The sequence below is a fragment of the Zalophus californianus genome, chromosome 9 (assembly GCF_009762305.2).
Source record: "Zalophus californianus isolate mZalCal1 chromosome 9, mZalCal1.pri.v2, whole genome shotgun sequence".
In the NCBI taxonomy this organism is placed as follows: Eukaryota; Metazoa; Chordata; class Mammalia; order Carnivora; family Otariidae; genus Zalophus; species Zalophus californianus.
In genome coordinates, this window is record NC_045603.1 from 16122452 (window position 1) to 16148180 (window position 25729).

Sequence of the window (25729 nt, forward strand, 5' to 3'; positions counted from 1 at the left end):
ACTCACTGAGCCCGCCAGGCGCCCCTCTCTGCTTCCAAGCCCTGCTGCTTACCTCCACGTTAATGAAATAGTTGAATGAATCTATATGCTGTTTCACAAGGCCTTTCACCTAAACAGACAAAAAATAGAAAGTAGGTTAGCAACAACACAGCATACTATGTCATAGACTCTAACCACAGGGAACCTTCATATTTTTCTCAAAACCAAAGTGAGAAAAAAAAAATCCACAATATCACTTAGTAGAACTTTACATTTATGTGTCCTCATTCCACTTCTACTCCATCCTAATACACCCTCAAATTTTCCTCCTTGAGAATCAATCCGACCCTTGGAATTCAAGATAGGGGTATTTGAACATACCTAATGACTCCCCATAAGCTAACAAATGAGGCAAGATTTTCTCTGCATACTTTCAATTTACAAAAATCCAAGAAACAAAATACAGCAATTAAGCATTGTTTCTTCAACCCTCAAAAACGCCTGTTTTCTTTTCTGTCTTTCCCTATCCGGGCAATTTCGAAACTCAGATCACTTATAGAAGACCAAGGGGGGAAAAATGAGGATCTTTATTAAGAAAATTGAAAATCACTGCATTTGAAATTGAAAGGCAGGTGAAACTCATGGAACCTAAGAGCAGATACCAGCCAGCAGAGACTTCCCTTTCATCTCAGAAGTCAAAGACAACCGTGCACATAGTGTGCTGTGCTATGGAAAACACTGAAACAGTAACACAGACTCCAAAGTGTTAGAATTTAGGAGGGCTGTATGTGTTCTTTTTTTAAATATTAATTTTCAAGCACAATGGGTTCAGCACTACTAGAACATTCCTAACACATAATCAGAGCCTTTGCTTTAATTACACTTCCTTATTTGGATCTCACTGGCTTACAAAACAACCATCCATTTAGAAGCAGTCCTAATTACAGGGGAAAAAAAAATTCAACCTTATATACTGATCTGATGTCTACCTTCCTCCAGTTTCCACCTCTTGGACTTAACTGTCCTTCTGGAGAGAAAGGCCTGCTCTTAGTCCGTTTATTTATAACTCTCCTTCATGTTGTCACATTCAGGATGACCTATTCAACTATGTCTCACATGCATGCCTTCCAGACCCTTCCTTCAGCAGCAGATGGCCTGCTCCTGGGCGTGCTTCAGTTGGCCAATGTTCCTCCTATTACGGGCACCCTGAACTCACTGCCAAGGTTCTCGACAGTCTGACCAGCATACAATGGGGCTACTGCCTCCCTCATTCTGGATACCACACCACCACCATTTATTAAAAAAAAAAAAAAAAAAATCAAGGCCATGTTACTGACTTATCAACTAAAACTCAAAAGGTCATGCTTATCTTCACAAAACAATGCTATTAAGTCAAACACAGCCAATTTGGTATTTGTACAAAAGCAAGTACAGGGATTTACATTTGTCCCTCTTCACTGTTGTCATCCCAGCCTAAGAACTGAGTCTTGAGTCTGTTGGCCAACAGCGGTGGCAGCCTCATAAGCTTTACGTTTCCGTCTTCAGTTATGTATTAAAATCTTTATACGTTTATTCTTAGGCAAATATATTTCAAGGTGGTCTGAGTAAAGGAGAATCCCAACTTTGAGTGAATGAACGAATGAATGAATGAATGAAATGACCAAAGTCTTAGGTCTCTACTGAATTCTCACTCTCTTCTTGGACCATGTGCCATCATTTGTCTCCTCTTTCTTGAATCATAAATACCACCCTTTCTCCTCTGCTTTTATACACTTCCTTAAAAAACAAAACAAAACAAAACCCTTCCCTTCCCTTGACCTTATTACCATTTTATTTCTTTCTTGGTCACTCTTCTTAAAACCTCTTTAACAGCTTCCTATTGCTGTTAGAAGAAAAGCCAACATCCTTAACATGGCTTTCAAATCTGGCCAGCAATCTGGCCCAGCCTCCCCAGAACCACACCCAGCATTCTCCCTTCTGCCTACAACACAAAACTAAGTCAGATAAGCCTCTACTGATTTTTCAAAGTCTCCATGCTTTCACTTAGCATGCTTTCAACATCCATACACATTGTAGTATGCATCAGCACTTGATTTCTTCTTATTGCCAAATAATAATCCACTGCAGAACCACTGTATGGATATCCCAGATTTTATTCATCCATCTGCCAGTTGATGGCCATTTGGGTTGTTTTTACTTTTTGGCTATTATGAACATGTGTGTACAAGTTTTGTGGGACATGTGTTTTCATTTCTCTTGAGTAAGTAGGAGCAGAATTGCTGGATTATATGGTAACTCTGTTTAGCCATCTGAGGAACTGCCAGGCTGCTATCCAAAGCAGTTGCAGTATTTTACATTCCCACCAGTAGGGTTCTAGTTTCCCCACATCCTCATCAACATTTGTTTATTACCTTTCTCTTTGATTACTGCCATCCTAATGGGTGTCAAGTGATCGATCACTGTGGTTCCCCCTACGTCTCAGCTTATGCTCTTTAAAAGTGAACTGAAGCCCTCTACTAATCTTATATTCAGCAGTTCCTGTGACGATCCACTCATCCATTCCAGCCAGACTGGTCACCGTTCTTACAGATGCTGTGGAGGCTCCCCTTAAGTGCTTCTATCATGGCGAGCTCTCTGCATTAGACCTTTCAGCCTACTTAAATCCTGTCCTCCCAAGATGGGGTTTACATCTCACCTCGTCTGGGAGACCTTCTCTGACCACCTGTGGCATCACTCTTTTGCCAACCCCACTTCGTTACTGCGTATACTACATCCTATCTCTAAAATTAGATGACCACTCTCCCAACCAGCACTTTACATGTGGTCAGGGAAACTGCCTTATAATTCCTTCTATTTCTAAAATATAGCAAATTACAGAGTTGTGCAAAGTCAAAAATTATTAGTTGGTGATAAACACTTAATCTTTAAGAAAGATGAATTTAACTTTTTTCATTTGAAAAATAACTATTATTAAATGTTAAACAATTACCTTTAAAAATGCTGGAAGCAGCCTCCATTTTTCCTGCGAACCAAAGCAACAGGAGTATCAGCACTCTGTGCCAGCAACCACAATATTTTTATAAGAAGTTATTTTAATTTACCAAAAATGACTTACTTTATCACAGAAAGCAAAAGAAAATAAATCAAAATGAAAAGAACAATTTTAAAATTGTAACCACTTTTATGGAAATCCTAGATGTGTGTGTATGCATTCAAATTTATATATACACACATATACCACCTATTTCTTAAACAGAATATACTTTAATCTTTTGATGAGTTAAGGTTCCAAGCACTTTTCATACATTATTTTATTGTCATGACACCTCCTGAGCAAGCTGGGTTTGCCAGTTTGAGACAGGGAGAGTTAGTTTCAGAGTCCTGGGAAGCTGGATCTCTTGGCCCAAAAAGAGTTCTTTCTCCTTCCCATTCTTTCCCAGCTAGTGTCTGGTCGAAGCTCATCTCATCAAAGGATCTGCTTTGATGAGGACTGCATACATGATGTTCATCTCCTACCTTAAATACCTGCAAACTCACATACTGCTCGAGTTCTTAGGTATGGCATCTACTCTGCTAATGAGAAATCTAACAAGTGGTTAGAAACAAGTCTAAAGTAAGGATACACAGTTTCTGAATAAGGGCCTAAGGACCACACAGGACCCCGCAGCCGCTATAAAAACCCTTGACTTTCACTCTGAGTGACATAAGAAGCATCAGAAGGTTCTGAGCAGAAGAGTGATGGGATGTTGACTCATCTTAACTGGATCACTCTAGCTGCTGGGTTCAGAACAGACAAGGTTAGAAGCAGAGAAATGACTCAGGAGTTTATGGAAATACTCCAGGCCAATGGTTAACAGTACAGATAGTGAGAAACTGTAGTTAGGAGACACAATCAAAGCCAATAGGACTTGATCAAAGATTAGATACTGTGAAAAAGAGGAGTCAGGACCAACCCCCCAGAGTTGCCATTTATGGAGAGAATGCAGGGATACTGCTGAGCAGCAGGGTTAGGTGTGGACGGGCTATCAGGAATTTGGCTGGGAGCATGTTAAGTTTGATATATCCATTAGACAGTCAGGGGGAGATGGCAAAGAGACAACAAACAGGGGTCTGGTGCTTGGGAAGAGAGTGGCCTAAAGATACAAATTAGGGAGAGGTCCGCGGATGGAGGACAATTAAAGCCACATAATGGATGAGATCACCTAAGGAGTGTGGACGGGGAAGAGTTCCGTGCAGTGAGATCACAAACACTCCAATATATAGAGGGGAGCAGCAGAAGGCAGATCCAGCAAGAGGAGTGACAGGAGGGGTCAGGGAGGGAAGCGAAAACCTGGAGAAAGGAAAACACATTTTTCAAGAAGGAAGAGAGGTGGGGTACACATACATCTGTATCTTCCTCTCAATGTTGCTGTGGCCCTGAAACTGCTCTAAAAAAGTCAGTCTGCCAAAAAAAAAAAAAAAAAGGAGGGAGTCAGGCAAAACTAATCTATGATGATAGAAATCAAGTAAGTTCAAAAGGGTTCATAAGGGAACTTTCTGGGGTGATGGAAATGTTCTAGATCTTGTACCGAGTGGCAGTTGTTTGGGTATACGTAACTGTCGAAACGAATGTAACTGAACACTTCAGATCTGTGCATTTTATTATATGTAAATCTACAAAGAGGAATGAGAGAAAAATCCAGAAGGAACTGTGTGAATAGAGAAGATCTCAGAGCAGAACGGGGAAGGAGGTGGGAATGGTGGGAAAAGACTGAAGAAGTAAACAGTGGCCAGACCGAGGAGAACCTTATAAATGTGGTTACGATGTTAGATTTTGCTCTAAGAGCACAGGGCAGCGGTTGAAGAATTTTACTCATGGGAGCAACACGATCATAGTTGTGTACTTAAACTGATGGTAAAGTAAAATGAAACTGACGGCTCTGGCTACAGAGCGGAGAACAGGTGGGAGTGAGACGAGTCAGCAGCCTAGGAAGTAAGAGAACAGCGGTTCCAACTTGGAGAATCGCGGGAAGTCTCAGATCTGAGCGTACTTAGTAGGCAGGATCCTAAGATGTGATGGTGGATGGGACACGAGAGGGCCAGGAAGAGGAATTGTTATTCCTGATTCAGAAGCCTGGGACTGTGGTTCTGGTTCCTTTACAACTGTGCAAATTCAAGCAAGATATATATAAATCCTTCAGGCTTATCTCTCAGGTCTTCGGAGAAGCAGTCAGTCTGTAGTTAAGAACGAAAACTAAAATCCGACAGCCAAAGTCCAAAATCCAGATCAGCCACTTAACAGCTTTCTGGCACTGGATTAATTAAATAACCTCTCTGCGCCTCAAAAATCTTCATTGGCAAAATGCCGTGAAAATAGTACTTATTTCAGAGAATTAAATAATGCAATGCACTTTAGGCTTAGACAGAGCCTGTCACATAGCAAGTGCTCGGTAAATGCTGGCTCTTAACTCTTCGAAGAGTTAAAAAAAAAAAATCCAGTATTGCCCGATGATCACCAGTGTACTGCAAAGCACTCATGGATTAAATCTTTTGGACTAATCATAATGGACCTCACTAATCTGCCAAATAATTATAAAGAAATTCTTATAATCCAATAGATTCACAGATCATGTCACTCTCCTGCTTAAACCCTTCAATAGCATCTCATCACTCCTTTGGAGGTCTTCGGACGTCTATGGGAGATCAAAACCGTCCCTAGGACTAGGACCCTCAACTACCCCTTTCTCACCTCTGTTCCTCCGCTTTTCCTCACTCTAGTACTACCGGACTGCAATTCCTGAAAAACAGAGGGTCTGACAATCTTACCTACAGCGGTGCTCAAGTGTCTTGTTCCTCTACTTCAAAGTTCTCCCTGGACAATTTCTCCACTTCCCCCGTTCCATGCCAATAAAGACTGAGGCCCAGAGGGGTTATGTGTGCCTTTCCAGAAAGTAAAATTATGTCCACAGCTGAACATTATTCATTAGGGAGCTCACGGGAGGGCACACTTCTGATTACCTGATGAAAGGTATGGGGCTACTCCCCAAAATACAGATTTTTTTTTTTCCTAAAAACTCAAAAGATATTGAGTAAATGTTCAGGGCGTTTAAAATACTCCTGCAGCCCAAACTTGGATGGTTAAAAGGATTACTGGCCCGGGATTCGGAGGATGTGGTTTCACCGCCACGGGCAAATGTGGGGCATGACGAAAGCGTCCTCTCTAAACCCGCGGGGATGCACTACGTGCCCCCAGGTGGGTGCGAGGACCAATCGTGCCCCGACACACACGAGCACCGAAGGAGCCCCCAGCCCCGAGCAGCGAGCGCGCGGGACTGCCCCGCCCGCCCACCGCCGGCTGAGCGTTCCTCCGAGCTCGACCCCTCCACGTGCACCCGGCAGCCCGCTCCGGAAGAGACCCGCTCCGGAAGAGACCCGCTCCGGCGCCGTGAGCATGCGCAGAGCTGCCCCCCCCCCCCCTCGCCACGAGAGCTCTCGGGGCAACGCCTCCTGCGGACGCTCCTGGCCCTTTCCGCTCCCCGCCGGCTGTCCTCACCTCTACAGTGGGGATGGGCGCTGCCAGTTGCTCCGGGCTCAGGTTCCCAAACTCTTCCGCAAGCACGTCCATGCTGCGCTGCTCACGACGAAGGTAGAAACAAGGAGAATCCGCCCCCCCCGCCCGCTTGCGCTGCCCCCAAGTAAACTGCAGCACCCGCGAGGAGCGGTGCGCGGAGGCCTAAACCGTCCCCGCCGCGCAGGTTAATTGGTGGTGGGACAGAAACGTTCTGCCTGCTCCCGGCCCCAACCTGCGGTGGAACCCGGATGTGGCTGAGGCGAAGCTGGGAAACTGCGCCCCCTGCTGTCGCTTGGAGGTGTCTGCCGGCTAATCTTAACCAGCGGACAGGTTTAGTGCCAATTACAACATAATTGAGACCAGTAAAGCGTATTGGTTGTAATTTTTTAAATAATTCAAAGAAAAGGGTAAACGGATAATTTGCGCAACTTGAGCCACCGAGGCAGATGATTCGTTCAATCCAGTCCAAAACTACACAGTGTAGAGTATGGAAAAATAGGAAACTTAAATGCTTAGTAGTAGGGAATTGGTTAAAAAAAATTATGGTACCTATGTGTGATGGAATATTATGCAGTCATCAAAATGACCTAAAGTGAGGAGGGATTAACTCCCTAGAGAGTAGAGCAAACAGGACATTAATAAGATAATGTTATATTCTCAAAGGACTGGAGAAAAGATCCGGGAATAAATACCAGGATGTAGAGAAATTTAATATGAAAATCTGATGATATTTTAAATCAGGCAAAGACGGGTTATGCAGGGCGCCTGGGTGGCTCAGTCGTTAAGCGTCTGCCTTCGGCTCAGGTCATGATCCCAGGGTCCTGGGATCGAGTCCCACATCGGGCTCCCTGCTCAGCGGGAAGCCTGCTTCTCCCTCTCCCACTCCCCCTGTGTTCCTGCTCTCACTGTCTCTCTCTGTCAAATAAAAATCTTAAAAAAAAATAAAAGACGGGTTATCCAATAAATGATACTGGAACAGCTGATTAGCCATTTAGAAAAAAGTCTAAGTAAATCCTTTATGGCTTATGTATTTAAATGTTAAAACTTAAAAAAAATATATGTTGAGTATGTTCGTAAGATTGAGATTGTGAAAGTCTTCAAGGACAGCAACACAGAAATCCTAAAGGGAAATATTCATAGATTTGGTAATATAATTGTAATCATAGTTTTATGATTCCATGAAAATGTAAAATTTTCTGAACAGGTTTTTTAAAAGATTTTATTTACTTGAGAGAGCGAGCACAAGCAGGGGAGAGGCAGAGGGAGAAGCAGACTCCCCATTTAGCAAGGACCCCGACATTGGGGCTTGATCCCAGGACCCCAGGATCTTGACCTGAGCCAAAGGCAGACACTTAACCAACTGAGCCTCGTGCAGGCTCCCTTTCTGAACAGATTTTTTAAATTCACTGTGAATAGAGTTCTTTAAAAACACAAGTTGTTAGAAAACAAAGTATTGGATTGGTAGCCCTAATTTAAAATGAACTACAGATCAATAGGAAAAACTCCCACTGGAAGAAAACAGGGCAAAAGATACCAGCGATTGTTTAACTGGTACACAGTTTCCGTTTGGGAAGATGCAAAAATTGTGGAATTGGCAGTGGTGAGGATTGCACAACAGTGTGAATGTACTTAAGGCCACTGAACTGCATGCTCCAAAATGGTTATAATGGTAAATTTTCTGTATATTTTGCCATAGTAAGTTCTGAAAATTTGTAAATATACATTTACCATTTTCTCATCATGAACATATAACCCTTGCCTGCTGTTTAATTTCTGCATTAGCAATTCTTAGGAGATACAGGCACTGAAATTTACTTGAAGTAGCTAATTAAAAGAAGAATCTTAACCCTGTGCTTGAAGATCTTACAGTTTACTTAAAGAGACACATATACTTTTGTATCATCCTTGTGAATTACCGGAGAGCAGCCTATTTAGAATCTAGCATGGAAGGGACTGTGAGGTGATTTTTAGATGGCAGAGGTCTCAAGTTTGGCCCAGATGTGTTGGCTTACTGCTCCAGAGTCCTCTTGGCTTTCCACGCTCAAAGTGCTTCTCCAATTTTAGCATCTGAATCACCTGGAGAACTTAAAACAACCTCAATTTTCGTATTAGACAGGTTTGAGCTGGGGCCTATAGATTTGTAGTTCCAGGAAGTTCCCAAGTGTTGCTGATGCTGCTGGCCCAGGGATCACACTTTGGGAATCACTGTCCAACATAAGACATATCGCTGGATACCGTATCCTCAGTTTATGCATCTAGCTCTTCTTCAGACCCAGAGCTCCTGGAACAGGAACTCTCTCGTTTGTCTTTGCATTCCCAGGTTCTAACCCATGTTTGCTCCTGCATAAATTTTTGTTGAATAAGTAATTTGAAAGAAAATAATGCAGTGAGTATTAATAAATTTGATATTTCATGTTTAAAAATACTTATTTTTTGTTTTGTTTTGTTTTTTTAGTTTCTCTTGAAAAGAGATGGATCAGGTAGCAGGGGTCCCAGAATCCTGCATGGGAACAATTAGCTGACGCTGAGTGGTGTCGGGGCCCTTAGACCACAGCTGCCACGATCTGTGCAATCCTTCCCTTGCTGCACCTGCCTCCCCCCTCCCGCCCTCTCTGCCAGGTATTGGCATTTGCCCCCAGGTCAACCCATGACTTCTTTCTTATGCCCTAAGGAACTGAATTTTAAAAACCAATAAGCCAGAAGCAGTCTCCTGAGTTCTCTGTTTTCTGCTGTCACATCCTTTTCCTGAGATATTAGTGCAAAAAGACTCATGGTTTGAGTAGAAGGCCGGGCATTTTGGGAAGGGAAATCTTGGAGGGAAAGATGGCTGACATCTTGGAATACAGTGCTATCATTTAAGTATAAAGTGCTGCAATAGTCAGATGAGAAGGTGACCATGGGGAGGTGGGTAGGGGAAATAGGGGCAAAAGAGGAAAAACAGGTGTCCAAGTTGGACTTTCATTTACTGATCATTTACTCTATGCCAGGCATTGGAATAACCACTTTGTGTGCATTCTCTGATGTAATGATCAACTGCTGGGAGGTAAGTATGATTATCTCCACTTGACAGGGGAAAAGACTAAGGTTCACAGGGATTAAGAAATTTGCCAAGCAGAGCTGGAATTTAAATCCATAATTATCTGACCCCAGAGCTCATGTTTTCAACCACTCTATCATAATACCACACTGAATGGATGGGGTGGCAGAAGACATTTCAAGCAGAGAAAAACAGCGTGAGCAATGGCATGAGAGCTTTACACAGTACCACATCCTGACAATTGAGTGTGGCTCTCCATAGGGCTTGTCTATAGGGAAGTGTCTGTCGATGACACTGGAAAGATCTATCGGGGCTGGGCCATTATTGGCCTTTATGCCATGTTAAAGAAATCAGACCTTACTTTGAGAGGCTTCAACATGAAGACACTAGAAACAAAAGAAAAAGGATTGTCCTCTCTTCTTCAAAACCTTGATGCATCCAGACTGGGAGAACACATGCATGATCCTGACTTCTAAACCTGAATAAATTCATAATAGAACTAGCAAAGACTAGAACAATGTTGGGGAAAGAACATGGGCTCTTCAGTCTGGACAGGCAAGGGCAAAGAGGGAGTCCATGAAGCCTATCATTTCACAAACAGCAAGGTGAGGCTGAACATGGACAGAAGCCTCTAATCAGAGAACAACCGGCATTTTGAGCAAGGGGGGATGGTCCAAAAACCTCTTGCTGCTTGACACGCCCACAAACCCCTTTTCTGAAAAGCCTTGCATTGTGTCATGAGATCGGGCCGTCCTGGGAGAACCGATAGGGCCAGGAACCTGTCAAAGACAGCCAGGTAGGGGAGCCGAGGTGGCTTGTCAGGCATGAGACCCCTACCCAATGCAGGATAGTGGGGGAGAGGAGTGACCATACTGACCAATGGCAAGTAGACGCAATCATTTCTCTCTGGGATGTTATTAAGAAGGACCAGAAGGGAGGGCAGCCACAGAAAGAAGCAGAGAAGTAAAACGCCAAGGAAGCTTTTGGAAGCAGTGAAAAATACTTTTGATTGGATGACCTTAGGAAACCTATATAGCAAGTAGTTTAAGAGCACACTTTCCAGGGTAAGACTCTCTGGGTTCACAGACACTCACCAGCTCTGTAACCTTGGACAACTTCCTTGGCCAATCTGGAGTCTCATTTTGCCTATATGGAAATAGTGATAAAGCCTGCCTCCCAGGGTGTTGTGCAGTTATAGGAGATCAGGTGTATGAAGTGCTTAGAGTATTCCTTGCCTGCCAGTGTGGCTGCTGAAGACAGAATCTGGGTTTTCTTCTTTATAAAACCTTGCAATAAATCCCTCGGCCCCTTTCCCTTGAAATCTGAAAGAGGCTGACATAGTAAGCTCAGAAATGAGAAAGAGAAAGCTTCACCCCAAAAACAGAGAACAAGAGGACACAAGTTAGTAATACAAGCATACTTTCTAAAAGATCAAATCAGGGGCGCTGGGTGGCTCAGTCGGTTAAGCGTCTGCCTTCAGCTCAGGTCATGATCCCAGCGTCCTGGAATCAAGCCCCGCATCGGGCTCCCTGCTCCGCAGGGAAGCCTGCTTCTCCTTCTCCCACTCCTCCTGCTCGTGTTCCCTCTCTGGCTGTGTCTCTTTCTGTTAAATAAATAAAATCCTAAAAATAAAAGATCAAATCATAAGTGATTACTAGATACAACTAGAACATGTTGGGTTTGTCACTTTCCTTTGCAGCTGTCACCAAGGACAATTACTGCTGCCTTCTGCATACCCTTGAGCTCTGCCAATGACAATACTGGGCTTAATGAACCATGGTTCTGATGGGATATGACCATTTCTGTTCTGATGTATTTAAGTACTTGACCATCACAGCTCACAGTACTAAAACCTCCTGAAGCTTGAAGGAGATTTAGGACTAATAAATTACAGTTATTTTAATGTATTCTGATGACATTATGCTTTGGAGTTTGCAGACAATTTTGAATACATTATCTCATTTGATTCTCACAGCATCTCTGTGAGGTAGGGTAGGAAACTGGTAAGGAAATTAAGGAAACTGGCTTGAGTTCATATAGCTATTAAGTAGAGGAAGTGAATTCAAACTCAGGTCTTGTGACTCTCAGTCCCATGCTACTTTCACTAAACAATGAGTGGAAAATTTTGGAACTTACCATCCCCAGAGGTGGAACAGGCTGAACTTCAGTTTCAAGAAGGGTTCGAGTTATGGGTGCCTGGGTGGCTCAGTTGGTTAAGCAACTGCCTTCGGCTCGGGTCATGATCCCAGAGTCCTGGGATCGAGTCCCACATCAGGCTCCCGGCTCAGCGGGGAGGCTGCTTCTCCCTCTGACCTTCTCCCCTCTCATGCTGTTTCTCTCTCTCTCTCTCTCTCAAATAAATAAAAATAAAATCTTTAGAAAAAAAAAAAGGGTTCGAGTTAGAAATAAAAATACGTTGCACAACAGGTGGTGCACCCCGCACAGGTGGCATACTACGCCAAGCAGACACAGCGCTCTCTACTGCTTATCCTGGACCTGGCTTCAAAATCCTCTCAACACAGTGCTCTGGAGAACTACTAGTCAAAGATCAGAGCAGGCATGGCTTTAAACCTTTCTTCAGGAAGAGAAGATTCATGGGGCTTATTGAAGGAAGCTAGAAGAACCCAAGGTAGAGACTGCTAATACTGACCAATATATCCAAATCAGCCTCTTCCTCGGCATCTTGTCCTGCCTCCCTTGCAGTTAGATGAGGCCACATGATTGAGTTCTGGCCGATGAACCATCAGTGGAAGTGGGCAATCCTTTTCTTTCCCTATCTTCTGAGTGACTGGAGACTTTGAAGAGCTAGGGGGACATCAGTCACAGGATGGATGGAAGTTGGCCTTCTGAAGGGCTGAATGGAGTAGCACCTCCCCGAGAGCCCACCAACCTACCCCCTGCTTTGAAGTATAATTTGAGAAATGTGGGTCTATGAGGCCACTGAGATGGGGAGCTATTTGTTCAACAGTTCATCTGCACACACCAATAAAGGCTGACTTCGCATGCCTATACCCTTCCTTGAATCATCTTACGGTGTTATTCTCAGAGGCAATGCTATATTGGGTGAGCTCACACATTTCTCACATTCAAATTTTAAAGACCTCACAAATGTACATGATGGTGGGTTTTTTTTTTCTTCTTCTCTTTCTGTTCCTCAACAAAGCTTGTCCATTTGGAAGACATCTCTAGTTGGGTGACTTTGATGGGACCATGGGAGTCTAAGGGTCAGCTACTCCCTCATTCACTCCCCTGCAAATCAGAGCCCGGGCACTTGTTCTAGATTCTTCTGCTTGTTGATATCTGGGACTTTAAATCTTGAGCAAATGAAGCGAAGCAAGGACAGTTGAGAAATCAGTCTCCGAAGCCATAAGACTGAATCCAGCTTGGCCAGAGTCCTGTAGCTTGCATTGCCCTGGTTCCTACCCATTTTCCAAGCCTGATTCCCCAGATTAAGAAGATTCTGTGAGGTACTTAATAGCTAAGCAATAAGCTCCCTTTCTGCTTCAGTTGGTGTGGGTCCATTTCTGTTCCTTAAAACATGTGTTCATGTGTGAGTGCATGTATGTGTACACACTCCATGCAGAGGAATATTCCAGCACCAACAGCAACTGTTCTTTGCCAGGGTAATCTTTCCAAAACACAATTTCCAAATACATAATTTCTAAAACATAACTCTCTCCTGTTTCAAAAGATTCAAATTCTTCATCTATTTCAGGACAAAACCCACAAATTTTAGCATAACATCCCAGAACCTTTTTACCTCTCTCGTTTTGCCTCCCCTCACTTTTACTTTTCTACTGGGTGCTGGCCCTGGGCTTGCCATTTCTCCACACCACTGTACTCACCATGCCCTTGGCCTATTGTGCCTTCCCCTTTCTTAGCCCCTTGGCAATTCCTGCCTATCCTTTCTGTTGTAGCTCAAAAACAATCTCCATGAAATAGAATTTGATGGTATTACCTCTAGCACTATGTGTACTTGTTTTATGGCCCATATTACACTTTGTTGTGATTGTTCACAAGTTTGTCCTTGTTACTAGGCTATAAGCTTCTTGAGGACAGTGTCTTGTCTAGTCACTCTGTATCACAACACGTAGGATACCCCTGGGCGTATAGTATATGCTTAGTAGGTATTTGTTGACTGACCGACTGACTGAGTGACCATGACCTGATCTCTTTAAGGCTCTGACAATCACCAGAAGAATCATTCTAGAACAACTACAATAAAGACTGTACAATATCCAGCCCTGAGCTACCCAAAGGTGGTTTAGAAAACAAAGAGACACTGGCTATCTTGAAATAATTTTTAATGTTTTAAAATTTAACTAGTGCACACAATACATGTTTTAGCAGAAGAATGAAAATGTGTGTATGGTGTTTAATAGAACTGACATTACAAAACAAGACCACGTTAAGAAAACTTCAAAAGTAGAAGTAAACACTTAAGTAAAACAAAACAAAAAAACCACAAAACACAAAACAACATGCTAAGGGATATGCTTTTAAAATCCTAATAAATGTAGTTGCTTAAATCCAGACTTGAGACATTGAGATTTACTTTGGGACTTAAAAAAGGAAAAATAAAGCAGCAGAATGCCCTTCATTTAAAATGCATTTAAAAAAAAATGTCTGCACATTGTTTTCCTGCTGGCAATTGCGATATAATCAAGTATATAAGAATACCAGCTGGATTCCAATCTGATGATAAAAAAAGCACACCACCTGGTCTCCCTGTTAAGTATACAGTTTACCTCAGAAAGCAACAAGAAGTCACACTACCTATTACTTTTCCATGTCAGACCCTCCCTGCCACCCATACTCCAAAGTGAACAGAGTTGAAAACTACTTCAACTTAAGTGAAAATGAAAACAAAAATCTTCAGCACCTTATAGTTTCTAAGCACAGGGCAACACGGGCGGAAGGGAAATACAGGAACAGGGGGCGGAAAACGGGTAAGACCAGTGATGTGCTCTTCAGGAAAAGTTACTTATACACAGCTGCTCAGATGGTTAGAATGGCTGATTTATATATTGGTCATTGTGAGGAAAAAAAAAAAGACTTTCAAAATTTCCTCAAATTTTGTCAGATCCCTCCAAAATGTAAAGTTCGGAGGTAATTTATCCACACAATCATTTCCTAGAACTTTATCAAATAATTAAGTAGCACCATAATGGTGGAAGTCATAGTGAGGAGAAGGAGGTAAGAAAGGAATGCTCCTTTTTACGTCCTACCCACTCTTCCCCACCAGACTATGAAGATTCAATGAGTCCTTAGAGAACAAAATAACCAAAATGTGTTTGATGGGAATAAAGTACTTTCTAGATGGAGTCTGCCCAGACGGGAGTGTTTCCCTTAACATTTCAAAAGAAGTATTCAACTCCAGGACAAGCCGATTTCTCTAAAGTCCCGATGACAGCCAGTGCCGACTTGGCCAAGTTTTGCTTTAATGCTTGAGAATGTCAAATGATAATGAGACTTAGAAGAGCATCTTGGTCACAGCGGGGTAAGAATTTAATCAGCACAAGGGGCATTTGCTAGCAAGTTATATGGTTAAAAAAAATCCAAAGTTTGGACTATTTCTTTTTCAGATGTGAACTTCACTGAGAACAGTGATCTCCCTGGGGATCTGGTTTTATTGTTAACTTCCCTTCTTATTATAAATAAATCAATTCAAACCACTCCTGCCTTATGTAAAAATATGAAAATCTTATATAAACCTTACCTATGGCCTGAGACATGCAAGGACATTCACTAAGATATTTGTGCAAAAGTTGTTTCTCTCAGAGGGCAGGATAAGTTGCAGGCAGAAAAACCAACCTCTAGAATAAAATTTTGGAAGGGATTTTTTTTCTATTTTCACTAAATGAACAAGTTTTATCTAAAATTTGTACACAGCTTTAAAATATTTTTAACAAATTTAAGTTCTAGACAAATACTGACAATTGGTAATATGTGATTTGGTACATTTGTGGAATTTGAAGACTTACTATGTAAGTTTCTGTTACACATTAATAATATTTAATTGTACATTTCAAATACAATTATGCTTACTTCACATCATTTATTCAGAACATCAGTCCCCTTGGTGATTCTCACGTCTTCCAATCCTTTAAGAAGTTGTACCAAAATTAAAAATCATTAGATTTGATAGTGACAAGTGAGGAAATACAACTCCTTAAGGTTGAATGAATAAGCCATATATGAATACTTAAGAAAACATTTACAAGTATTATATAGGTAATATAATTAATTACAAATTGCTTTCTGTCCATTAAAAACATCTCTTTTGAACTTGAAAATGATGCATGAATAGGGTCTATATGATGTGCATGTTTTCTGCAACACTAATATTACCGGATTTCACAAATTCAGGCTAACACTGCACCATGAAAAGGACTGAGAATGTGTCGCATCTGTAATGCCACTGGTGGAAAGAGACTGGGTACCAAAGTGCTGGATTTCCAACCTCACATCCAATGTCAGTTCCTCCTTAGTTAGAAGATGAGGCATCCGCCTTTCCCATGGCTTCCTCACCGAAGAGCAGCTTTCGAAGTATATTTGCATAAAATGGTCCGTACACTTGTTTGTTGAGATTCACAATGTTTGCATATTGAGAGCCTAGCACTTCTAGCTCCTGTTGAATGACAGCAAGGCCTCCTGGCACGGGAGGCATGCATTTTTGAGGACTCGGAAGACAAAGTAGGCTTTTCATGTATAGTTGGATTCGTTTATCTGGGGAAAAAGAAGATATCTTTATCTGTCCCATTATTAAAGAACATGATTTTTAAAAAGAAATGAGAATAGTAATTATGGGGGCGCCTGGGTGGCTCAGTCAGTTAAGCGGCTGCCTTCAGCTCAGGTCATGATCCCAGGGTCCTGAGATCGAGCCCCACGTCGGGCTCCCTGCTCAGCGGGGAGCCTGCTTCTCCCTCTCCCTCTGCCTGCTGCTCTGCCTACTTGTGCTCTCTATCTCTCTGTCAAATAAATAAAATCTTTAAAAAGAATAGTAATTATGGTAGGTGAATTGCAATAATATTCTCAATTCTTTGCCCTCCCTGTATCCACGCTCTTTATGAGGTAGCTTTGCAGCTCTTCAAATCGAAGGCTGGAGACTGTTTCCCCATGTCTTGAACTGGGGCTGGCCTTATGGCTTGTTTTGGCTGATAGAGAATGTGGCAGAAGTGCTGGGATGCTAGTTGCATGCAGAGGCTCCAAGTGCCATGGTTCACATCTGCTTTCTCTACCCACCACTGCACGTGAACAAACCTGGGCTGGATGAGAGACCACATCGTGGGAAGCCCAGCTGTTCCATCTGAGGCCATCCTAGACCAACCTAGAGACAACAAGCTTGCAAACACTTGAGAGAGTCCAGGCAAGATCAGCAGAGCTACCTACCCAAGCCACAGCTGACTGCATAAGCAAGACCAGATGAACTACCCAGGTGCCCCGCAGACCTGTGAACAACACTATATTTGTGGGGTTTTTTTAAGCTCTGGAGTTTGCCTTGTTACACAGCAATGTAGACAAAAAAATGTAGAGCACTTCTGGAGTAGGACAGGGACTCTTCTACAAAAAACTTAATACTTAATGTACATGATTTTAGTCATGTACATGAAAGCTGAGTTTGTAAACTGGCACTGCTAGTTCAGCCCCACACAATGGTTTTTTTTGGGGGGGTGGGGGGCTTAGAAATAGAAACTTTAAAATCAGGGGATTTCACATAGAAATCCAAATTTCTGGTTCCTCTTGAAAAATGTAGAGATGCAAACTTGGGGGCCCAAATTACCACATGACCAGGGTGACCACACATCCAGGTTTTCCCAGGACACTCAGAGTTTACACCTGTTGTGCTGGCATAATTAACAAGAATGCTCTAAAAAGTGTCTTGGTTTGGACAATAAATTATACAGCTGCCCCACCTATGGCCAACCGTCTGGAGGCAAGGAGGGGCTGCCCCAACTGGCACTCCAGTTGTCCATCTTCGCCATCCTCCTACTTCCCTGCTTCAACGCATCTGCATGGGAGGCGACTTTACAAAAGGATGAAATGCATAAGTAAATGAGGCTGCAATAGTATCAGACAAACAGTACCAGACAGACCAGACCCACTACAGGCCACAGTGCCCCAAGGACTTCTTTTGGCTTTGGAAATGGAAACCTCACAAAGGAAAGCTTACTAAAGAGAACACAGTTCATAGGATATGGACCATGATGACATTAATGAAACTCTTGTCTCCAAACACTTCTCCCAAAAGTCACACATTGCAGCTAGGTCTGACCTAGAATTCTAAGTTCCCAATGTCGCATGTCTTGTCTTAGCCAGAACTGTTTTCTCTTACTAGACGACCCTTCCCTGTCATCTCATCTCATCTCTGCCCAAAGTCCAAAACATCCTTCAATGCCAAGCCTAAAGTTACTTCCTTTCTGTGGCTTTCCCTAACACCCGTCAGACAATCATGCCGTATTACAGTTACTTGAGAACGTATGTCTCTCTCTCTCTCTCTCTCTTCTTACACGTAGAGCTGCCTGAGGGTGAGGGCTGTGTCTTTTTTATCTTTATATCACTGGTCTGACACGTGGCAGGCACATCACAGATGCTGACTGAACTGAGAATGGAATGAAAAAGCTCTGTAAAGGTGAATACATCCAACAGAGTCAGCGAGAAATGGGGTGGGCCGTCAAAGAGGACTTGGCATCACTCATAATTCGTCAACAAGAAGAAATCATGTAACTATCACTTATACAACTGAAAATTACTTTTAAAAAACAGAGATAGCTACAAACATGCAAATAATCTACATAGCAGGTAATCTATAAATAATTTTTCCCTAGTTTTCATATGCATCTGAAAAAAGCTGATTTGAAAGAAACCTTTTCTAGTTATCTTTTTAAAAGGCTAAGAACACAGTGGGAGTTGTAATCCCATTCTAAATAAACAGCACATCAAGAACAAAAGAAGGCAGGGGCACCTGGGTGGCTCAGTTGGTTAAGTGTCTGCCTTTGGCTCAGGTCATGATCCTGGGGTCCTGGGATCAAGCCCAGCATCAGGCTCCCTGCTCAGCACAAAGTCTGTTTCTCCCTCTCCCCACCTCCCTACCCCGCTTTGTGCCCTCTCCCTTTCTCTCTCAAATAAACAAAATCTTGGGGAAAAAAAAAAAAAAGAACAAAAGAAGGCAGACTATGGGTACCACAAACAGGGAAGGAAAACCAAGGCTAACTGGTCCTTCTTAAGTCCCCGGGGTTCCTCTGAGTGCTTAACTCCAACCCTTCTGCAAGCAGAAAATTAGTCAATTGTGTACTAAATTTCCCGTTAGACTGGTTGCCTGACTCTCAGGAGACCAGGTCTGTTTTCATCACAGATATGGTCCAAACACCTTCCTGCAAGCTTGTTTAAAGAAAGAAACTCTTTCAGGGGCGCCTGGGTGGCTCAGTTGTAAAGCGTCTGCCTTCGGCTTGGTTCATGATCCCAGAGTCCTGGGATCAAGCCCTACATCGGGCTCCTTGCTCTGTGGAAAGCCTGCTTCTCCCTCTCCCTCTGCCCCTGCTTGTGTTCCCTTTCTCGCTGTGTTTCTCTCTCTGTCAAATAAATAAAAAAATAAAATCTTTAAAAAAAAAAAGAAGGAAAGAAACTCTTTCAAAACTGTTATTATGCTGACAAGAAGTTCTGTCTCCTCCGTGGATGAGTCAGTTTTTAGGCCAAGACTAAAATGACAGAAGTGTTTGTCCAGTTAGGAGCAGCCAAACTGAGACCCTGCCAAAGGCGTGCCCTTGGCTTCCAGAGTCGAAGGAGAGCTGCTCAAATGAGTCATTCGAGTTTCTAGGCAACGATACTTTGAATTAGGTTAAAAATGCATCCAGTTTGCAAAACAGCAGGGAAGTTGGACTGGGGATAGCTGGGTGGAAAAAAAAAAAGATGCTTTACCAAATTTTAAGACGCCACCTTGGGGTGGGGCATCTAGCTAGGGCATCCCAGCTCCCTTCCTTCTGAAATTGCAAGTGCTTCCCTTATCTAAAGCAAGGGCACAGAGGACACCTGGATGCTCCGGCCACCATGCCAACCAACAGCAGGGCTCCAGTTCTGACTAGAGTGCCCACCAGGAGTGGTTAAGAATATGAGCTCTGGAGTCAGACTGGCTCATTGAGAGTCCCTTGTCTGTAGCCAGTTGGTTATGTGAGGTACGTACCCAGTCTAAGTCTCTGATGCACTGCCCCCTTGCTCAAATACAGTTGATCCTTGAACAACATGGCGGTGAGGAGCACTGACCCCTCCCACGCAGTCAAAAACTTGCATATAACTTTTGACTCCCCAAAAGCCTAACTACTAATAGCCTACTGTTGACCAGAAGCCTTACTAATAACATAGTTGATTAATACATATTTTATACATGTATCATATACTTTACTCTTAAAATAAGCTAGAGAATAGAAAATGTTATTAAGAAAATTATAAGGAAGAGAAAATACATTTACAGTACTGTATCAAAGTAAATCTGCATATAAGGGAACCTGTGCAGTACAAACGCGTGTTGTTCAAGGGTCAACTGTACTTATTAAATGTCATCTGTGGGTCCAGCCTGGTACAGGGACACAGAAGACAAGAGACATGCATTCCATGCTCACAAGGCCTGCACACTAGTGGGGGCCAGTGGTATGTGGCAGAGACTGCAGACAGTCTGCCCCTCCTCCTCCCAGGTATGGGCTGTTCTGCTGGAGATGAAGGGCCAGGAGGACACACAGGGGTCAGCAGTGAAGGCATGCACAGAAGGCCTCAGCCCCGAGTCACTGCAGCTATGCTGTGCTTGTCACTGTTGTCCAGAGTGATCTCTTGGTAACCCACAGTGCTGCAACCAGCACTAATCCTTTCTGGGGAGGGGTTAAAGCCTTGAGCTTTTAGTGGCCTAGATCTCCAGCATTCCATGTCCCCAGGGGTAAGGATGAGAGAAACTATGTGAGAGCCTCAAAAATAATAATGACAAGTATTTATACTCTTAGGAAAGTCAGTGTTGTACTTTGAGAACTTGCAGATTAGTCCATAGTTCCAATTCTATGCTCTTTTCCTCCTTCCGGTCTTTATTCCTCACTCTCTATAGCAGACACTTGCTTTGTGCCCCACATCACCTTCTCCCCCTCCTTCTGGCCGTAGCACCCTGATTTGGTCTGGGGCAAATCCTCTCTTCCCTACTCTCAGACCAGGTGTTGCAGGGAAAGTGGACTCACCCTGGCTCCAGGAACTGAACACACATCTCAAGCTCCAGTTCCTTCCTCTCTGGCCACCAAGACTGATTCAAGAATGTGACTTGATCTACAGTCATGCCAACGGGAGCCAATGAGACTCAATTCTGGGGTCATTATTTGGGCTAACAGTGAAGCCAACACCTTGCTTTCCGCTTGACTGCAATACGGAAAGGTACAGGCTGGAGCTGAAGCAGTCTTGCCATGATGGAAAGAGTCAATCCGTGAAGATAGCCAGCCTGAAGGGAGGCAGTGCTGAAGGCAGGAGCTGGGGAGACTAGCACCAGTGACACAGTCTGAGCTCTGACTATGCCGCGTAGGAGCCAGCCCTGCTCTGCTCTGCTCTGGTTGGTTACAGGAGCAAAGGCACTTCCTTTTTGCTTAAGCTAGTTCAGTTCTGTCACAGGTCACAGAGAGTCCCAAATGATGCATTCTCCACTTTTCCAACTCACCAACACAACGTGACACAGAGAGGGTCACTTGCCTTGGAATCAATTACCAGAAAAGCCCACCACCATGCCCCCCAGTTCCACAGCCTCTTTACTCATTGTCTCTTTAAACCTGGCTGAGAAAGAGGCCTCAGCTCACTTAGCCTCGCTCACAGCAGAACTGGCATCTACTTTCTTGAGCATATTGCCAGCTGGTTTGGATTGTCACACTGATCTAGGATTTTAACATACTGGTAGCATTATGGTATTTTCTTCATAAAAATCTCTTGGATGGATAGTAAGACAGAAGGCCCTGGAACATTCCCCCACTCTGTTACATATATACACAGAAGAAGCAGTGAGTCCCAGACCTTTGAAAGTACAATTTCTTTCTTTATGTTTTTAATATTTATTCTCCAAAAGGAACAGGTCATCTATTTAAGACTAAAATGTAACTGACACTTGACATTAGTCAAAACCAGCAAGTTAAAGCAAATTTGAATTGAAGTGGAAACCATTGAAAACACGAGGACCCACCAATCAAGGACCAGATAGGATTGTCCTCCTCTTCGATGCTTGAAAATTGACCTATGAGATTAGCTTGGGCCTCCGCATTTAAAATGGATAAATCTCTCTCCACCAGGGCCTTGTTAACCTCAACACAAGTCTGAACACCGATAGAATTCAGGACTTCCTTCAAGTTAAAGGTCCTAAAAAAAAGGCATAAAACAAAATCGCATCAGGAATAGTTTTCTTGTTCAGCAGTTTTTAAATATTTTTTAATATACCAACTTTTTTCAAATGTCTGTCACTTTTCATTTACACACAGTAAGTACTTCCATTAGCATGAACTTAGACTATAGTAACTCCTCACAAGCACCAAACCTATGTGTAGCAGATTTTTAAATGCTTAAAACCATTCAATTATGTAGGTACTGTTTAGTTAGGAAGGCAGAGTCAGAAGAGTGTGGTCCCTGAAAATAAGTCTGCAACACCATTTTCATGCAGGACCATCAGAAAATACCTATTTACTTCTTAAAATAAACCTTTTTGAGCAGATTCATTCATAGATTTTGTTGTTGTTAAATCTATGCTTATAAAATGAAGAATCGATTCCTTTACCCATGCCTGAACAGTGAATCTATAAAACCAATCAAAAACAAGAAATGAAGGGACGCCTGGGTGCCTCAATCAGTTAAGCAGCCAACTCTTGATTTTGGCTCAGGTCATGATCCCCAGATCCTGGGACCAAGCCTTGTATTGGGCTCTGCACTCAGCCGGAGTCTGCTTGAGGTTCTCTTTCTCGCTCTTGTTCTGCCCCTCCCACTGCTTGGGATCTCTCTCTCTCTCTCTCTCTCTCTCCCCCTAAAATAAACAAATAAATCTTAAAAAAAAAGCCCATAAGAAATGAAGATATTTAGAAGTTTATACCACAATAACAAAGTACCTAAAATTCTTGGCCTATCATGATCAAAGGTAAGAAGCTCCTTCCTATTGTTACTTTCAAGTAACCAATCAAAAATCCCAGAAAACCATAAAAAGTAATTGGCAGTGGGTTACTTAAGAGGTAAGAAAAAAGAGGTAATTAGAAAGGGCATGTGTTGGGTCCACGCTATTGGGGAACGATGATTGAAAATGGTCTCTCACTATCCAGAAATGGTCTTTAAGATAACTTTGTGCAGAATGGAAATCAGAGGATAAGAGAACAGGGGTGGGCGTGGGGGATTAAAACAATGAAGCAATCGGAGAGGCAGAGCATCTATAAAGAGATGATTTAACAACTAACTAGTTATTAAAAGTGAACATTTATCGCGCACCATGTGCCAGACACCTCACTAAGTGCTTCACAATGAATCATCTTAAGTTCCCACATTTGTAAGTAGGCACAATTATCCCTTTTTGCAAGTGAGAAAATGAGGCTCAGAGTGATTCGGGAACTTGTTCAAGGGTACCTAACAAGTCAATAGCACAGCTGGGACTTAAACCGTGGTCTGTCTGACCTGAAGCTTGACTTCTCAGTAACCACTTTGCTATATGCTTTATATGAATACTTAAGCAGCACTGTGGGTTCTCTAAAGGCTTAATAAAAATTTCTGGAAAGTAATAGTTACCCTGTGTAGGGAAATGCTAAGGTAAGACCAGCTGCAAACCTAGAGAAGCTTTCTTTTCATTATAGGTCTTAGGTCCTGGAATGCGAAGTAAATGAGCTTGGCTGATTAGCACAGAAACAGTAGAAAGGCCTTGACACAGTTGGACCAGGCCTTAGGCCTTGATTTGCCTTTTTTCTCGCTATGCAGCCCAAGGCAAATCCTATCCTCTCTCTGACAACTTTGGATGCTATAATCACTCAGGGTACTGTTGGCTCTTAATATGCTAGGATTTTATCAAGTAGTCTTACGTGCTTTTGAGTAATGAGCAGGAGGATGGAGGGATTCCTTCAAAGACAGGAATGAACAATGTAAGGCCTTGAAAGCCCCTGAAAGGGGAACCAGCAGGAGGAGCTGACCCATATAAGACCCATGAAAACTTCTGGTCATTGACTAAGACTAGAAATTTTCTGACTTGGACAGGATTTGCAACAGGACGATCTAAATGAAATCCAAGGTCTGATACTGGGCAATGAATTTAGCAAAAACAAGAGCTTCCCTGGACTTGTGCGACATCTCTGAAGGACACGATGTCACTACTTCTACTGAAGAGTTCATAGCAGGCTGGATCAGTCAAATTGGTAAACATTCCATTGCAGAAAAATGATGGAGTCAGAACAACTGAGTAGGAAAGCCTCCCTGATAGGGCTTTCTAAACCCTCAGCTTGGAATTGTGATTTTTGTTTGTTCCACAGCACCAGCAAAGAAGAGCTCTTGCACATGCCCAACCTAAGCAGAAATAGGACACTCACCCTGGCATTTGTCATGGAAAAGATCTCTCCCTTCTTATGAAAGGACATCTAAACCTCCAGAGATATTAAAAGAAATTCTAGAAAAAGAAGGTGTAAGATAAGCTTCTCTGAAGTACAGTCCTAAATACCACACCCAGACATCCAGGATTATTCACGATCTCTGAAACACATGTAGATCCTTAATATGAAGATGAGCAGATAAAAACACTTGGAACTTACTCTTTGTTCATGCCTTCGAGTAGAACAGCTGAAATCCTTTTTAACCTGTTTGCAAGCTCAGGGAGGCCTTCTGTAAGAGCACCCACCATGTTGTTGGTAATTAGGGACAGGCAGGCAATAATTTTCAATTGATTCAGCTTTTCTGTCAGTTCCTGAAGACGTGCTCCATCTGTCATGAGTGTCTAGCATATTTATTTTAAATGTAAAAATAGAAAGGGAAGCTCAATACCATGAAAATATAAAACAAGCAATGTCACATCCAAACTCCCATTTCTATCTGATTTCAGGAAAGTCATTAAACCACATGCAACACTAGACAGACTAGCTGATGCACAGATCGAACTTGAGAATTAAAATATTGGAGAACTTGAGGGAAGAAAAAAAAAACCCCACTCACCTCTGGTAATTCTTTTTTCTGATAATCCCAATGTAACAGTTTTAAATAACTGTTATTTAGCACCAGTGTAGGGCTCAGGCTTGGCTTAGAGCTGTTTTCAGCCCCAGGAGTTAAAGCAGTCTCAGAAAGAGAAAGTAGTTCTTCATTTACAGATTCTTTTATCCATTCTGTAGTTTGATCAAGAGCACCTGAAAGTGAAAAGGCCACATATTTGTCCTATAGCTATTAGATCCCTTGTGTGCATTCTACATGACAGATGTTAAGTTAGGAGCTGGGCATGAATGCCAAGACTGGCACACCCTTAAAGGAGCTATCGTCCAGATGGGGAGACAGCTGTAAACCAACAATTACAGCAGAATACAATAAATGCAAGAAGGCACAGTGGGAGTGGAGGGAGCAGACATTGTCCAGGACAGAGTCTAAGAAGAAGAGCTCTATAAGTGACACCTAACCATACAAAGCAAACAGAGGACAGGACTGTCACTCCAGGCCAGGCAAATGGCCCATACAAAAACCCAGAACAGTGAGAGAATACGGCACATTCTGGATGCTACAAGCATATCTGTATTGCTGGTCCATAGAAAACAAGGGAGGGCGGTAGCAGATGGCATTGGGTGCGTAGGCAGGAGCCAGCTCACACATGACCTTGAATTTTGTGCAGAGAAGGTATTTAGACTAAAAGCATTGATTATTAAACAATTTTGGATCTGGACCCCCGAGTGTCTGATTAGAGCTATGCCTTTCCCAAAATGCACATTCATGCTAGTGTGCACACCTTATTTTACTTTTGACTCAGTTCTAAGGCTTCCCATTAGAAACAATTTGCTTTTTATACCACATTTCTTACAAAACTGTATTTGGTAGAATTTATAAGGTGGAAATTGCTAAAAAAAAAAAAAATATGCAGACTGAACACAGGTGCAGATTTTTTAAGAAGCACCAGAGAATGAAATAAAGAATAGTGACCCTGAAATTCTTCTTCAGACCCAGCG

General features: G+C 42.7%; 2 protein-coding genes and 1 long non-coding RNA gene across 7 annotated transcripts in view; 1 reads left to right on the top strand and 2 right to left on the bottom strand.

The window, feature by feature from the left end:
* POLR3B (RNA polymerase III subunit B) overlaps positions 1–6920 on the bottom strand; it is a 111114-nt gene extending 104194 nt beyond the window's left edge. The window contains exons 1-3 of one of the 2 annotated variants that reach the window (XM_027594631.2): positions 6512–6920; positions 2969–3001; positions 53–109 (exon numbers count right to left, since the gene is read on the bottom strand). In XM_027594631.2, coding sequence (XP_027450432.1) covers positions 53–109; positions 2969–3001; positions 6512–6583 — 162 coding nt within the window. In that variant the 5' untranslated portion in view covers positions 6584–6920. Of the gene's footprint in view, positions 1–52; positions 110–2968; positions 3002–5784; positions 6477–6511 lie in introns of those variants that run through there. The other variant, XM_027594632.2, reaches the window with a different exon arrangement.
* Positions 4459–12564, top strand: LOC113922583. Its single transcript, XR_003519995.1, has 3 exons — positions 4459–4484; positions 9517–9572; positions 11994–12564. It is a non-coding gene; the product is annotated as an uncharacterized LOC113922583 (long non-coding RNA).
* A 1295-nt stretch (positions 12565–13859) lies between these two features.
* Positions 13860–25729, bottom strand: part of TCP11L2 (t-complex 11 like 2) — a 45977-nt gene continuing 34107 nt past the window's right edge. For all 4 annotated transcript variants that reach the window (XM_027594487.2, XM_027594486.2, XM_027594489.2 and 1 more), the window contains 4 exons: positions 24738–24925; positions 24341–24522; positions 21760–21932; positions 13860–16295 (listed from right to left, as the gene is read on the bottom strand). In XM_027594487.2, coding sequence (XP_027450288.1) covers positions 16054–16295; positions 21760–21932; positions 24341–24522; positions 24738–24925 — 785 coding nt within the window. In that variant the 3' untranslated portion in view covers positions 13860–16053. The remainder of the gene's footprint in view (positions 16296–21759; positions 21933–24340; positions 24523–24737; positions 24926–25729) is intronic.